This window comes from Lycium ferocissimum, chromosome 2, assembly GCF_029784015.1.
Source record: "Lycium ferocissimum isolate CSIRO_LF1 chromosome 2, AGI_CSIRO_Lferr_CH_V1, whole genome shotgun sequence".
Classification (NCBI taxonomy): domain Eukaryota; kingdom Viridiplantae; phylum Streptophyta; class Magnoliopsida; order Solanales; family Solanaceae; genus Lycium; species Lycium ferocissimum.
In genome coordinates, this window is record NC_081343.1 from 68,317,908 (window position 1) to 68,334,903 (window position 16,996).

Genomic DNA, 16,996 nt, shown 5'->3' on the forward strand with positions numbered 1-16,996 from the left:
TATGGCATAACGCAAGTAATTCCGCGTTTATAGCGTCATAGCGCATTATTTTTTAATATACCGTCATAACGCATTATTTTCGCGCTATACTGCTGAAGAAAATTGCATACGCTGTAAAATAATGCGTTATGCATCACCTCCACACTTATTTGATTAGACGTAATTACCGTAATTGCATGCGTTGGTTGGTTATAAATACCGAGTTCGCATAACGCAAAAAAAGTAAAAAATTCAAAGTTTCATCTAGTTTTGCGTTTTGTATTCCTCACAAATTATTCAAAGTATGGCGGATGTTCCAAAATTAAAGTTTCTTTATTCGGGACGGACAAATTATATTCGAGGAAAATAATTTGCGCTATGATTCTTCCCAAAATACCATGTTAAGTTTCCACTTGACTTAAAATTCTCAAAACTACTCCAAGCCTTGTATAATAGATTACAAATTAGTAGAAGTGATTTTGATCTAAATATAAGTGAAAAATATCCAACGTCATTTACGTCGCAAGGTGTAACTAGTTATGGTCAGTGGTACATTCAAGACGATGAATCGTTACCGATTTTTGAAGGCGCCTTATGATTATAGGAAATGCATAACTTTAAACGTCCTTGAAATGTATATAGAGAAGGTCCCCATTAATCGACTTGAATTCATGGGTAGGGGCTCTCGGGAAGCCCGTCTATAATTCAGGCCGAAGTCACTCAAGCGGAACCTACTTATCGACACAATTACCCTGACATGAGTACCTATCAAAGCATTTTGACTAACCAAATGCCTCTGGATAGTTTAAGTCATAAATTTGACGGGTAGTGGTAAATATTCATTCTTTTTAGTATTGTTATTATTATTAGTATTGTTATTATTGTTATTATTATTATTATTATTATTATTATTATTATTATTATTAGTAGTAGTAGTAGTAGTAGTAGTGTGTGTGTGTGTGTTATTGTTATTATTATTATTATTATTATTATTATTATTATTACTACTATTGTTATTGTTATTATTATTATTATTATTATTATTATTATTATTATTATTATTATTATTATTGTTATTAGTATTGTTATTGTTATTATTAGTATTGTTATTGTTATTATTATTATTGTTATTATTATTATTATTATTATTACTATTGTTATTGTTAATATTATTATTATTATTATTATTATTAGTAGTAGTAGTAGTATTGTTATTATTATTATTATTATTATTAGTATTGTTATTGTTGTTATTATTATTATTATTATTATTATTATTATTATTATTATTATTATTATTATTATTATTATTATTATTATTATTATTATTATTATTATTATTATTATTATTATTATGTGTAATGGCACTTGAATGCTACTAATGATGTTGATTATATTATTTAGGGGTTATACACCGATATGGATCATATCGGACGGTCTCCTCAATCGGGATGGATGAATCGGTTGGAACATCCTCGCGGCCTATCCAACAACTCAAAAGCGATGGTCCTTCCTCAAGTTTCGGTGCGATTGATTACTATCAGACGTCTATTTTTTTTTAACATCAATAGTGTTATTTGATGTGTAGTAGTTAAAACACCCTTTCTTGTGCGTGGGAGAAGATGGTGGTTGCACCAAATTATAGGCAAAGGTGTGCTATGGATGGTCCAGTTTCTAATTATATAGTGACATCACCCGGCGATAGTGAGGAAATACCTAATGCGGAGGAAAGTGACGATGAGCAAAGTGACGATGAGGATCGAGGTTGGAACTAATCGTCAACATCAAGTAGAACATTTGCAAGACATGATGAACGATCAGAAGCACACGAGGAGGAACTGAATTCACGTGAACCATTTGAACAACAACGGTCGAGCCGATTGTCACTCGTTAAAGTTAATTTCAACAAAGAATAGTTGAATTCCATTCGTGGCATTCCAATGAGATCCCATATCTTGATCATCTTCAAGATCGCCCGAGATGCCTTTGTCTTTACTAGGGATGATGATCATATTCGGCAAAATTTGTGGAAAGAGCCGGTGGATGGTAAAACAAAAGGCTCATATTGAAAAAGGGATGATTTTGACTCGAAAAAACATTAGCGGGTCGTTAAGATTTATTGCATCCGGGGATGAGGGGAGTTTAAAGTTGACGATTCCACACGAAACTTTGGCGATCGGGTACGCAAGTCGAAAGTATCAAGGTCGCGAATGGATGCTCCGTGGTAAGCTATTTGAAAAGATGTGGACTATTTCAAGTTCTACACAAAGCACACTTGTGATATGGGTGACCTCCGGATGATCATTGCAATCTAGATACTAATTTGATTGCGCGCGTGTATTAGTTGGCGACATTAGAGAAACCCAAGGTATCCCTTCGCCTAAGTTTCTTTTATTTTTTGTGTTAATATAATGTTATCGTTGTTATATCTTGATATTTCAAATTTTTTGCATTTTATTAAAGAGCATGACAGAGCCGTCTTTGAAAGTATATAACAAAGCATCACTACGAGGAAGGCGTATCTTGGGCGTGGCGTGCACATGGAAATAGTCTACGGCAATTGGGAGAGACTCTTTCAAGACGTTGCCGAGATACATGGCGACTCTACAACACTTCGATCATGGTACCGTGTTGAATGGAAGCTCAAATCGAAGCTGGTGTGCCGGTAATATTTTAATTTTGTATTTTGAACCTTCAAACCATGCATTGATAGGTTTGCTCATTGTCGGTTCGTAATATCAATAGATGGAACACATGTGTACGGAAGTATGACATAAAGCCGCTAATAGCGTTGAATGGATGCAAATGGAGCTATATTCCTAGCTTTTGCAATTGCGCCTAATGAAGCATTAGTACGTGGGGTATGTTTTTGGACTTCGCAAGGCAACACGTTATTAAGGATCGCATGGGAATATGTGTGATATCGTATAGAAATCTTTGGCATATTGCACAATATGTTCGATTTGCGGGGGTGGCAACCACCCTTGTCTACCATCGTTATTGTTTAAGGCATTTAAAGGCAAACTTCCAAAAGGCATATCGAATCCAACACTTTGCGGTTGGATGTGACGAGAACACTGTGAGCATCGGGAGAAGAAGTTTAACCTGAAATGGACATTATTAGGCGGGGCGAATGAGGAAGCCTTCAACCGTTAAATGCAATTGATAAAGACAAATGGACATTACACAAGGATGAAGGTAGACGATGGGGTATGCGACCCAACAAACACTTCTCCGAGTCATTCAATGGCTTGTTGAAATCTGCACGGGACTACCCGTCACCGCAATAGTGAGAATGACATTTCGGCGAGGTTGTGGAGCGGTTCGCCGATAGATCAAAAAAGCCAAAGCAAAGCACGTCAGAAGGTCTAAGATGGATGCCAAAATCATTAAAACTATTCGAGTACCACAAATATAAGGCTCAAAAACATGATCGGATGGTACCCGCAGCGCATATTTGAACTCACAACAAGTGTGCACCAAGGTAAAGGAGGTAACGTTCGCACAATTTGTGAGATTCCAAGAACGTGCACACGCGGCAAGTGGCAATCATATCACATGCCATATTCTCACACCTTAGTGTTTTATCACAATGGGAAAGAACGCCTCCTCTTACATACGGCCGAGGAGTATACGGTTGAAAATTATGCAAAAACGTATGCCGGAAGGGGTTCTATCCACTTGGTAGTGAGAATTATTGCCACCAGATCCATTTTCAATGATTCGGAAATAAAGCATTTATCTAGTAAATTCGAAAGAATGCATACTCACGTATTCATAATGAAATGGATGTTCCACGGGGGAGATACACTCAAAAATGCTCATTTTGCAATTATGTTGGTCATGATAAGCGCAAGTGTCCCTTACGGCATAATGTCAAACCACATCTCGCGGTGGAAGTACCTCTCGGGGTGGAGAAACTTTAGTGGTGGAAGTAACTCTAGTGGTGGTGGCACATCTCGCGGTGGCGGAAGATCAACTCAAGAGCATTAATTGATGTATTAAATTAAGTATTAAGTTTTTTCAAAGTTAATGTTGTGGTTGTATTTTTAACATATCATGGGTTTCTTATTAATGAATGAATTAGTTGTGTTAAGTATTTTCATCTACTCAAGGTTATGAATGATGCAATTTAATTAATTTTTTTTTTTTTTTTTTTGCATGAACGCTGCCATTTTGACTAACTTTTGATTAATTATTAATGAACAAATTTAAGTATTCGTAAAGAACTTCAAGCTAATGTCACCGATCCTTGAACGAAAATGGCGTTCGAGCACTTTTCAACCTTAAAAAACGGTCATCCGAACTTTTGTGTATCCTTGATGTGTTGATCCTACCTAATTAAACGCACAAAAATAAGTAGGGTTCTATATAAAATATTGAAATTTGGGTCCCGAAGCATGATTAATCTATGGTCAAAGTACGTTAAAAAGTGTAACGAAAAGCGGTTAACCAAAGAGTTAAGTAAATTAAAAAAAGAAAAAACACTATAGCGCAGAATTATTCTTTGCGCTATAGGAGTTAATAGCCGTGTCCGTTAACACTTTAGCGATAATTCTTCGCGCTAAAGGCATTTTCGTAACATTTTTTTTTATTGGGGTATTTTGATCGAAACTGTTTTTTTTAGGGTATTTTGGTTCAGTACCCAGAATAAATAGGGAAGAAAAAAGTTGAAAAGAAAGAGAGAGAATTGAAAAAGTAAGAGAGTTGAAAAAGTAAATTTCAAAAAGAGAAAGGGAGAGAGTGTTGAAAAAAAAAAAAAGGAGAGAATGAATTGGACGGATGAAGGAGTGATTTTAGGGAAGAGAGAGATAAAGTCAAAAAGAGAAGGAAAAGATGTGGGTCCCAAAGAGTAAAAAATCAAATCAGGTGGGGCCTAAATTTAAAAAAAAATGAGGAGCGAGATAAGAATGGAATAGGTGGAATAGTAGGTGGGTAGATAAATTTAATTTTACGGAAAAGGGTCAAATATATTCACGTACTATCAGAAAAGGATTAAATATATCGCTCATTATATTTTGAATTCAAATATATCCTTCTCATTATATTTTGGGTCTAAATATACTCCATTCTATTAAAATTATCCATGATAAACATGACATATGACGTGACACTGACAATTCGGTACGATAGACATCATTTCTTGTTTGCTGTGTTACTTTAAGATTAATTCTGCTCTAGATTACTTTTGTGTTGTGTGATTAAAATGTTTGTGAACAGATGAGTTACAGCATTACATTTTTCTATGCTTGTTTTCAGTTTGATAATTGTGTTGTAAAGATGGTAGTGGTGGAAGAAGAAGGGGAAGAGAGGGGTAAATGGGTTGGGGTGGTGATGTGGCATGCGCTGGCCCATCTCACCGAATGCCAAGCAAGTTGTCACGTCATATCTCATGTCCATCGTTAACAATTTTATCGGAGGAGGGGTATATTTGGACTCAAATTATAACAGAGGGTATCTTTGGACCCAAAGTATAACGAGAAGGGTATATTTGGACCCAAAGTATAACAAGGGGTATATTTAACCCTTTTCTAATAGTACAGGGGTATATTTGACCCTTTCCGTTAATTTTATACTGAGTAATAGCCAAATAATCAATACAAGTAAATTTTGAGACGCCTCTGAATTACTTGTATTAGCAATAATTAATACAAAGTAAAAAAATAATGATTATTGAAATTAATTTAAGTGACGATAAATTGATGAAAATTCTAATATTTGCAGAAATAAAAATAATTATCAATAAATTGCAAAAAAAAGACAAAAATGTGTAAAAAGTGCTATTTTGTGTTTTTAACAATCAGGGCTTTCTGAGACGGTATTTTTAAATATGGTGAGCCAAAATTCGGTGTCTAACACTTTCCTCAACATGTATAACTTTTTTCTCCTACAATTTTCCTTATTTCTATCCTTGATATCTTTTTTGCGCTTCCAAACATGATTTAACCAATTCCATGGAATTTCTTATCTTTTTTAACAAACATTTTTCACAAAATATAGTGTGGCAACTTGCAAAAGATGCAATTAAATTTGCCAGCAGGACCAAGTCCGAAGTAAGTAAAGTGATGAATTGAGGATATGATCGTACAACAAATACATCATTTAAGAACAAACTTGAACAGTGGTCTTGTCAAAATAATGGTTTTTTGGTTCATCATAAAGAACACTGAAGTGAGGGGGGGGGGGGGCTTTCTATTTCGTGCAATATTCTCCAGTTGGTATGCATTTGTTTTCTACGATCTGGATGGTTTTGGTCCTTATTTCCGTTGCCACTAAACTTCACGATGATTAAATATTAATAATTTAAAAATTAGAGATTTTTGCCTTCAATGGATGTGGTCTAGGGGTTAGTGAAATGACCGCTTGCTCCATTAAGTGGTTGAAAATCATGAGAGGTCAAATTTAAATTTAAATAGAAAATAAAAAATATTAAATAATTTCTTTCATTTATCTTAATTTTGATAGATAGTAGAGTTAATCAATAAATTTAGGCCAAACCCATGAGCCAACGAGTGCTTTCGATATCTTTCACTTAGACACCTCAACTTGAGGTGTTTATTAACACTTACACTACCTAAAATTTGTTTTGATTAGGACACTTTTTGCATAATCACCAAATATGTGAAGTGAGTGTGATCACTCGCCCACGACGTGGCAAGGTGACGAATTAAATAAAGACACGTGGCATATGTATTCAAAATAATTATTAAAAATAAAATATGACTAGAAGCAATATTTTTACACTATTTAGTTATTAAAAAACAAAAAAATAAAGAAAAGAAAAATCCTAATTTTCCAAGCACCACCTGATCCACCTCCCATTTTCTTCAACCTCCATTCCCCTCTGCCATAACCACTACTTCCACAGCTTTCAATTGACTACAATTTATGAAATCTAAAAATCTTTCCTTCAATTATGATTTTCCATCTTTAAGTGAGCTTTAATGGAGTCATCTCAATTTCTTCAATCCAAACTAACAAAATAGTGATTTTGATGGCTCCTTCAATTGATTTTGAATTATGGAAAGGTGAAATTATGTTTTCTCTTTAACTGGGTTTCATTTCTTGAATATAGTGGTGGCCATGGAAACGGAGATAATATTATGTTTTCTCTTTAATTGGGTTTCATTTCTTGAATATAGTGGCGGCCATGGAAACCGAGATAATATTTTCTTGAAACAATTGATTTCGGCACTCCATCCTCTTTATATAGATCATTGCATCTACATGTGCCATCAACAATTTGGAGCTAGAGATTGTGGAGTTTGTCTCAATTTTTGAATTCTTAACCCAATTGGGTCTCAATTAGAAGGATGGAGATTTATTGATTCTTGTGGGAGATTTAGAGGAAGAAGAAATTGAGTTGAAATTGCAAGAATCTTGAGAATCCTTGTGGTTTTTATGGCCCATTTGGTGGCTTTTAGAGATATGGTGGATATGATGAAGAAAGTGGTAGGAGGGAGGAAGAAGACGAAGGAGAAAAAAAAAAACGAAAACACAAAATTATTCTCTTTCACGCTCCAAAAAAATGTGAAGGACACGCACATTGCCACACATCTGCAAAAGCGTGTCTAATAACACATTTTAAGTTAAGTTCAGGTGTCTAAATGGAACAGGGCGTACTTGAGGTGTCTAAGTGAAAGATCTGGAGCACCTCAGGTGGCTCCCGATGGGTTTGGCCATAAATTTACTGGTGAGATGGGAGAGGATGTATCCATTGACATAACATGTACCCAATACAACCGTCATGTGGACTGTGGATGCAAACCGGCCAACGTCACCACTGTTAGGGGCAAATGTAGTTATGGTTCATCCGATCAAACTCTATATATATATATTTTAAAAATTACTAAATAACTACACATAATATATTTTGAACTCAATAAATTAAATAGACTGCGGTAGAGATCTCAAAACTCATAAAGTTCAAATTTTAGAAGCCGTTTGGACATGATTTGAAATCATGGTTTGAAACCATGTTTGAACATACAATTTGGATATCTTAAGTTGTATTTTCTCTTATAGACATAAAAATCCCACAAGTTGTGAAAACCATCAAAACTTTCTCAATTCTTATACAATTTTACAAATGAGCAAGTCATAGTTGATAACAAAATTAATACGCTACTAGAAGGCCTTTCAAAAAAATACAACATCAATTTTAGCTCAATAAAAAGGAAAATTTAACATGAATAGTAATATAACTACTCTTTAATATAATCCTCCCACATAGTATGAACATAAATAACGATTAGTAGAAGTTAATGAGGTTGGTAAATGGTTGGTGGAAGTAATTGTTAAAAATATCTACCAACTTATGAGTCTTTTTTTACAAAATATAAACTTATGGATTAAATTTTATATTTAAAACAATTGAAACCATGAGATGAAATGCAAGTCCAAACGCTGATTTCATCTCATGGTTTCAAACCATGGTTTGAAACCGCATGTCCAAACGCCTACTTAAGGAGCCGTTTGGACACGGTTTGAAACCATGAGATGAAATCATGTTTGGACATGCAATTTAAATTTTTTAAGTTGTATTTTTTCTTATAGACATATAACCCCACAAGTTGTGAAAACTATGAAAATATTCTCAATTCTTATATAATCTTATCAAATGAGCAAGTCACAGTTCATAACAAAATTAATACGTTATTAGAAGACCTTTATAAAAAATACAATATCAATTGATCAGACTTTAGTCCAATAAAAAAGAAAATTTAACATGAATAGTAATGTAACTACTCTTTAATATAATCCTCTCACATGGTAGACATAAATAAAGATTGGTAAATGGTTGATGGGAGTAATTGTTAAAAATATCTACCAACGTATGGATTTTTTTTTACAAAATATAAACTTATGGGTTAAGTTTTATATTCAAAATTTTTGAAACCATGAGATGAAATGCATGTCCAAATGCTGATTTCATCTCATAATTTCAAATCATGGTTTTAAATTCTCATGTCCAAACGCCTACTAAGTATGAACAGGATGAAACATAAAAATATTGCTGATAGTTCAGAGTTGGCCACCACTGTGGTTCTGCCCATAAAAAGAACAGGCCAGCTCAGACAAAGCCCCAATAATCATATATACTAATTATTTATTAGGAGACGTAGTTGAATTATTGAGACACAGACTGATATTCTGGGTTGGTCCTCCTACCATTCTTAACATTAGAAGAAGAAAAAGTCTTAAACTATCAAGAGACAGAGAAGATATTGATTTTACGAAGACTATTTTTATTCATAAGTTTGTATTTTCTACGACATTCTTGGAAATTGTACTAGTTTTGGCGACCCTTTAACAACTTGATTGTTGACCATTTCTCCAATCACGCGCTACAAGCCAAACCCAACATTCTTATTTAAAGCTCAGTCTTTCCATGTTGGATTTGGTAAAACAGAAAAAGTTCACTTTTTCTTAAGAAAAAAGAACAGATCTTTGGATTAATCAGCTGTGATAAAGATGAAATTTGGGAAAGAATTTGCTTCCCAAATGGTCCCAGAATGGCAAGAAGCTTATATGGATTATAATAAGCTCAAGAGGCTTTTGAAAGACATCTTGGATTTCAGGCAGAAGAATGCACCATCATCAGAATTTGCATCCACACAAAAAGGCTCTTTACAGAAAAGGATATCTATGTACAGAGCTTTTAGTGGATTACAAAGTAGATTAAGTTTCAAAGGTTCTTCTGGGAATAATAATAACCATGAAGATGAAGTTATTTTAGTGAACTCAGTGCAGCAAGAAGGCTCCCAAGGCCACCATCAAACTAGGTTTCTTATGTCATCTGAAGCAGGTGGAGAATATGAGATGGTTTTCTTTAAAAGACTTGATGATGAATTCAACAAGGTGCTAACTTTTTACAAGAAAAAAGTAGGGGAAGTGAAGGCTGAGGCTGATTTGTTGAGTAAGCAAATGGATGCACTTATTGCACTAAGAATCAAGGTTGATAAGCCTTCAATTGATATGGAAAGTGCACAAGTGATGGATCCTTCAACGACTGATAGTACCTTAACTCCAGCATCAGTGGTTCCTATTCATTTGAGAAGTCGTAAGTCCAATCTCTTTAGATACTATTGCTATTCTATCATTGTTCTATCTTGTCACACCCCAAGCCCCATGACATATATTGTCCCTTTGTTCAACGGACTGAATATCGTGCAGACACAAAAATAAAAAAGTTTTGGCTAATATGATAAAGATACCAATGAGTGTTTTCCAGACTTTACGCCTTTTATTTATGCCAAATAGCCCAGGAACGAGGTGAACTTCCTGTGTCTTATATAGCACTTCACTTTCCTCTCTTTTTCTGATGTAAGATTTGCCTAAGATATGACATGCTTCCTTATTCATAAGTTTGCCGGTCTAGAAGTCTGTCTAACCTTCTCCTTAATCTGCCGTCCATCATAGGTGTCACATTTTGTGTTTTATTTTGTCTTTGTTTTTTTGGGTGGCAATGTAGTAGAGATGGTGAAACAAAGGATTTGATATCTCTGCTGCTGGCACTTGCTTAATTTATCCATTCCATGAGTGCCCTTTAATTTGTTTTGAATTCTTGTTTTTGCAGTAAGGTCACATATGGAAGCAATTCAAGAAGTTGAGATGATTAGTGGAGAAATTCTGGAAGATGAATCAACATCAGGGAAAAAAGATACAACAAAGATGAATCCCATGGGTTTTAGGCCTGCTCCAGTAGAGATTTTGGACAATGTAAGTATCAATATTGAACCCGAAACACCTGTCTCGACTTTAAAAAATGCGATCAAGACTTCAAAATCTCAATTATCATTCAGCAAAGAAGAGCTCAGAAAGGCCGAAGAACAAATAAGTAAGGCTTTTGTTGAGTTTTATCGAAAGCTTAGACTTCTAAAAAACTACAGGTAATGGCGCATTATCATTCCTCCCAGATGAATTATAGGTGTTTTTCTGTTCAATTCAACTAACACGTCGCTACTTAATTGTGCAGTTTCTTAAATGTGTTGGCATTTTCCAAGATCATGAAGAAGTATGATAAGGTACTAAACTGAAGTTATCAGTATTTGGCAATAGAAGTACTCCTATATATAAAGTTTGGCTTTTTAACATTGCAATTTATTGATACAGATCACCTCAAGGAAAGCTTCTAAATCATACTTAGATAAGGTTGATGAATCTTATCTTGGTAGCTCAGATGAGGTATCTATTCCTTCAGTTCCAAAAACTGGTTTCCTCTCAGCATTATTCCACTTGCAACTATAATTTCAACTTTTCAGGTAAATAAGCTCATAGAAAGAGTGGAGGCCACATTCATAAAGCATTTTGTCAATGGAAATCGAAGGAAAGGAATGAAATATTTAAGACCACAAGCTAAAAGAGAAAAACATAGAGTAACATTTTTCGTGGGTAAGCATGCATCATTATTAGCACCAACTTCCTCTTTCTATGTAATCAGAGGTCAAATGCGGTTTTAGGGCGGATTCTGCTGGTTCAGCTGTATACATATAATTAGACCTGTCAAAACAGGTTGGCCCATGCAGGCTTTGGAATTTGATGGGCCATGCCGGGATAGCCCAACCCACCACTAGGTGGGTTGCGGGCCTTACCGGGCCAGCCCATCTTTTTCTTTAATATTTTTTTTTTTTGATAATTCTTTTAAGTTAAATTCTAATTTTAAAAGGCTAACATAAATATTTACAAGACAATATTACATGGTGTTACTATTTGCTAACCAAGTCTCAAACAGTGTTTTCAAAGGCATTTTTGGGGCGAGTTTCAGTTCGGGGCGTATCAAAAACGCTTCGGGTCGCAAATGAAAGGCGTAGCTTCATAGGTCGTATGTCTTAGAGTTTGGGGCGTGAGTCCTGGACGGAAAAGCATAAGCTCCTGGTGTAAAAGCATATGCCCCGTGCGTTAAATTTAATCTGTGCTATTTTAAAGGTATTTTTTCTATAGATTATGTTTTTATTATTAGTGTAATGATATTTATACCCAGCGCACTCAAGCCCACAGGCTGGCCCAACTCAGCCTTTGTTCAAGCCCACGGGCTAGGGGGCTTTTTCAGGCTGGGCTAAAAAGCCTCATTCTTAAATGGGCTCCCAAAATTATAGCCCAACCCTATCAAATCACGGTTGGGCTGGATCAGCCCAACGGGCCTAGTCCATATTGACGACTCTACATATAATAAGATCATATCTCATTTGAATCAACTAACTCTAATCCTTGATTCGCCTCTATCCGAGGTTACCGGTGATGCATCATCTTTATCCAGGATAAGTACTTAGAAAAAGTACTGCATCATAACGATATTTTTAGAGACATCTGGATTGACCTGTCATCTCAATTGTCAGAACCATATGTTCACTTTAGTAACTGATATAGTTTTCACTAACAGGTTTGTTCTCTGGCTGCTCAATAGCATTAGTGGCAGCTATTGCTGTATCAATACATGCAGGAAACCTTCTAAAGCACGAGGGTCGTGGACAGTATATGGAAAACATATTTCCACTCTACAGGTGAACTAACGATCTGTCTTTCCCCTTGTTTGTCTACAAGCCAGATCACATTTTAAGCAATACAAATGAGTAATGCAGCCACATCTTTGCAGTCTATTTGGATTCATTGTCCTGCATATACTCATGTACGCGGGGAACGTATACTACTGGAAGCGTTTTCGGGTCAATTATTCCTTCATATTTGGCTTCAAGCCAACAGCGCTAGGTTACAGACAAGTTCTCCTCCTTGCTTCTGGTCTTTCAGTACTTGCATTGGCTGCTGCACTCTCCCACCTGGATATGGATATGGATCCGAAAATACGAAGGTTTGAGACAGGGACTGAGCTGATCCCACTTGCCCTTGTGATTGTAAGTCTAGAAAAACATTAGTGTTTCTTTTACTTTCATTCTACAACTGATCTATACAAAATGTTTCAAATTTCTAACCCCTCAAATGAACTTAAATCTTTTTCCAGGTCCTGCTTCTAATAACTTTTTGTCCTCTGAACATCATATATCGTTCAAGTCGTTTCTTCCTTATAAGATGTGCCTGGCACTGTCTATGCGCTCCCCTTTATAAGGTACCAACAGTTTTTTAAGAGATATACAGATTCACGCGCATTAACATCATACTAAAATGTCTCACATCATTTTGCAGGTTACTCTACCAGATTTTTTCTTGGCAGATCAAGTTACCAGCCAGGTTTGACACTAAGCTTTTTTTTTAAAAAATGGAGAAATTCTATATTTTACCAAGAGAGGATCCAAGAAGTTGACAAATCAGTCAGTGTAATGTGCAAATTTTGCATTGCTTATCAGAAAGAACTGTAATGTGGTCTTGCATTTCAGGTTCAGGCAATTAGAAGTTTGCAATTCTATGTCTGCTACTATGTGTGGGGCAACTTCAGGACAAGATCAAATAAATGTCAAGAAAGCAGTGTTTATCAAATCTTATACATAGTCGTCGCAATTATTCCCTTTTGGTCTCGGTTTATTCAGGTGTGAGAATATTTGCACACAAAAAATGATCATTTTGACCATAGATATCTTGTCAAATATTTGATATGGTGCTTTGTGTGACTGCATGATATACAGTGCCTTCGTCGTTTATTTGAAGAGAAAGATTCGATGCAGGGGCTTAATAGCCTCAAATATTTCTCAACTATTGTTGCTCTAGTGATGAGGACACTTTATGATCAGAAAAGAGGAACCTTTTGGAGAGTAATGGCCGCATCAACTTCAGGAATTACTACAGTTGCAAACACTTACTGGGACCTTGTCATAGATTGGGGTCTACTGCAAAGGAATTCCAATAACCGTTGGTTGAGAGACAAACTTGTTGTGCCACACAAGATGGTCTACTTTGTTGCCATTGTAAGAGCAGACACTGGTTTCAAAAAAATGATTGCCATATAAAACTTGCAGTGAAAGTTTTTTGATTATTTGAGTGTAAATGCAGGTTCTTGACATTATTCTGAGACTAGTATGGATGCAGTTGGTTCTAGATATTCAAGAACTACCATTTCTGCACAAGAAAGCATTTGCTGCAGTTGTTGCCTGTTTGGAAATCGTTCGCCGAGGCATATGGAACTTTTTCAGGTCTGAAGCATTATCTATCCGAGTTAACTTATATACACTACAGTGTATAGAGTTTTTACATTATAAGGTCACCTAAGAGATAACTTCCATCCATAGAATTGGAATGGAGAGATTACCTGCTACACAAGTTAAAATACATTGATAGTGTAGAGATTTTTTACAGAGTCTGTATATATAAGTTAAAGAGCAGCTAAACTGTTTTCTTTGTTCAGGTTGGAAAATGAGCACTTGAATAATGTTGGGAAATACCGTGCCTTCAAGTCTGTACCACTGCCTTTTAACTACGATGAGGACAAGAGTATGTAAAAGGAAATCAAAGGGAACCACAGCACTCAACAATCAAAATGATTTTTCTGTTCTCTTGGTTCCCCTTTCTTGTATAATTCTTTGATTCGTTTGTCAATGGTGTTTATAAATATAATTTTGTTCGTGAAATTATACAGCGAACCTGTCAAGGTATAGGACAAAAAAATGTAAGTCTCAAAAACACTTGCTCATAAAAAGTCTCAAGGAAATCGTGCTTGATAATTTGGTTGATTCTCCTTACCAAGGCGTACTGCTACCAATCCAGGTTTTCACGAAAATTGTTAGCATTTTCTTTGGCCCATGAATCCATGATTGATGCATGGAATTAGCATAGCCACGCGAAAACAATAGCTGAAGAATACAGCTAATAATATACACGCATCCAGCTTTCTTCATCAAAAGAATTCCAAAATATTTAACAATGCTTTGAATGCTTGAGGTCCCATATATCTATTCAAAATTTAACATGAAAATGGTCGTAATTCATCTAATTCTTATGTAAAATAAGCCCCCAATCAACCGTAAGTGAACGCGAACATAGAAGACTGGAGGAAAAGAATACACAATAATCAGTAAAGACGGCTAACATAGTACCCTTTTCCTATATGAAAAATATGAGAACAGTGAACACACCAGTAAATCCACATGACTTGACATTTAAGCATTTTTCATCTTATCTACAGTTGATATGCTTATGTTTCCAATAGTAAAGACGGTTTATGTCATCACTGGTGTTACCACTAAACTTCACGAAGATTAACAATTTAAATTCTAGAGAAGTTACCTGTTAGTAGGTGAAAATCATGAAAGCTCAAAGTTTTAAATCCCTGCAAAGACAAAAAAACGTAATGCGATTTCTTAATTGCAGAAAGCGATTACTGTAACTGTAGCTATTTATCATTTTCTTTTTAAATGCTGGGCATAAAACATGTTTCCCTGATTGCTCAGAAGCAGTCATAGAAGTTTCGGAAATGTGAAACCAAGTGAATGGGTTCAAATGGTTTAAAGAGTCGTTTCTTGTAATGGGCATCTTGTCAATTTTAGCAAATCTTGGGCCACAACATCGGCTTTCCATTTGGAATTTTTACTTGCGTAACTTCTTTTAAGACTTAATTATTAATAATAACTATCCTTTCATTTAATTATAATTAGTAACTACAGTGATTTTGTAGATTACCATTCGTAGCTATACAAAAATACATAAAATTGGAGTGGCTGAAGTGGTTATTGGGCGAGGCTCTCCCCCTGCCCGCCCAGGTTTGAACCCGCCCAAAAATATTTTTTTTCTTACATATTTTTCTTAGTTTCTTCTCCTTATATTTAAGTGTATTTCACCATATGTATTTGGCTCATATTTGTATCTAGACAAGAAGCTCAAATACATAGGATACAAGACATATGAGACAAATACATATGACATACATTCAAATAAAAAAGTTCAAATACACGTGACATCAGATACATGTGACATCAAATACATATGAGACACAATATGAGCCAAATACATATGACTCAAATACACTCAAAATACAAAGAGAAGAAGTTAGGAAAATATGTAATTAAAGTAATGTTGTTGGCTGTGTTCGAACCTCGGCCGGTAAGGGGAGAACAACTACTGCGTACTTCAAATACACGCGAATTCACACGTATTTTGTTGTATGTTAGCTACGAGCTGTAATTGTGAAATGGTAGCTACGGTTGGTAAGTTCCACCTTTGAGGTAGTTATTCCTGCAAGTTTGCCTTTCTATTTTCCAATCAGATTCAATTGACTGGTAAGTAATTGCACGGTTTCCCTTCAAATGGACTGGTCTTTAATTTTTGTCCTTCAAAATCGAACTTATGTCTAGCGGGGCATAAGTTCTTTAAGGGTGCTGACATAAGTTATGAATATTATGATGCATAACTTATGCCCCTCTAGACATAAGTTTAAGTTTTTGAAGGAAAAAAATTAAAGATCCGTCCATTTGAAGGACAAAAATTAAAGACCGGCACAAAATAGGAACAAAAATGCAAATGACCCACTGGGTTACTGCTGGCCTGTGATCAAATAGCCCAGCAGATTCCAAACGATCCTGTGTTGTGTTGTGTCACTTCGCGGACATCCAACAAAAAGAAATGATCCTTAGTTATTAAGAGAATTTTAGAATTGCTTTGTCAAGCATTTTCCGGTCCCCCATACCAAATCAATAGATGCATGACACATGTTTGCATATAGACTTTTTTTAGTTAATCATGGTCACTTAAAGTTTATCCCAATAAATCACTTAACTATGATAAGTTGATGTGATTTGGCAAGTTGCTCATCACTGGAAATGGAGTCCGGCGCCAAAATGGCTTCTTTTTTAAGCTAATAGACCAAAATAACATCTTTTTTTTTTTTTTTAATACCAACGAAATACCCAAAAAATTACTGTTCCGGTCCGGTAAAAAAAAAAATTAACTGCCACTTGCATTTCGCCACAAGTGCAGCGAAATGCAAAAAAAGAAAAAAATTGTTTGCATTTCGTTACACTTGTGGGGAAATGTAACAAATATATATATATATATATATATATATATTTATTTTTTTTTTTTTTTTTTTTTTTTTTTTATTATTTTTTTTTTAAAAATTTTGTCCCATTTCGCTGGA

The 16,996-nt window shown here is 35.1% G+C and overlaps 1 protein-coding gene across 2 annotated transcripts; it reads left to right on the forward strand.

Moving 5' to 3' along the window:
• Positions 1–9,125: 9,125 nt before the first annotated feature.
• LOC132047062 (phosphate transporter PHO1 homolog 9-like) lies at positions 9,126–14,606 on the forward strand. Of its 2 annotated transcripts, none has more exons than XM_059437950.1 (13): positions 9,126–10,042; positions 10,559–10,871; positions 10,958–11,006; positions 11,095–11,166; positions 11,244–11,373; positions 12,362–12,482; positions 12,575–12,830; positions 12,938–13,042; positions 13,120–13,164; positions 13,311–13,460; positions 13,557–13,835; positions 13,921–14,060; positions 14,273–14,606. In XM_059437950.1, exons 1-13 carry the CDS (start codon positions 9,454–9,456, stop codon positions 14,364–14,366), a joined length of 2,343 nt encoding a protein of 780 aa, XP_059293933.1. In that variant the 5' UTR covers positions 9,126–9,453; the 3' UTR covers positions 14,367–14,606. The 2 variants fall into 2 exon arrangements, with proteins under 2 accessions (XP_059293933.1, XP_059293934.1); XM_059437951.1 differs by lacking the exon at positions 9,126–10,042 and adding an exon at positions 10,169–10,305.
• The last annotated feature ends 2,390 nt before the right edge of the window (positions 14,607–16,996 follow it).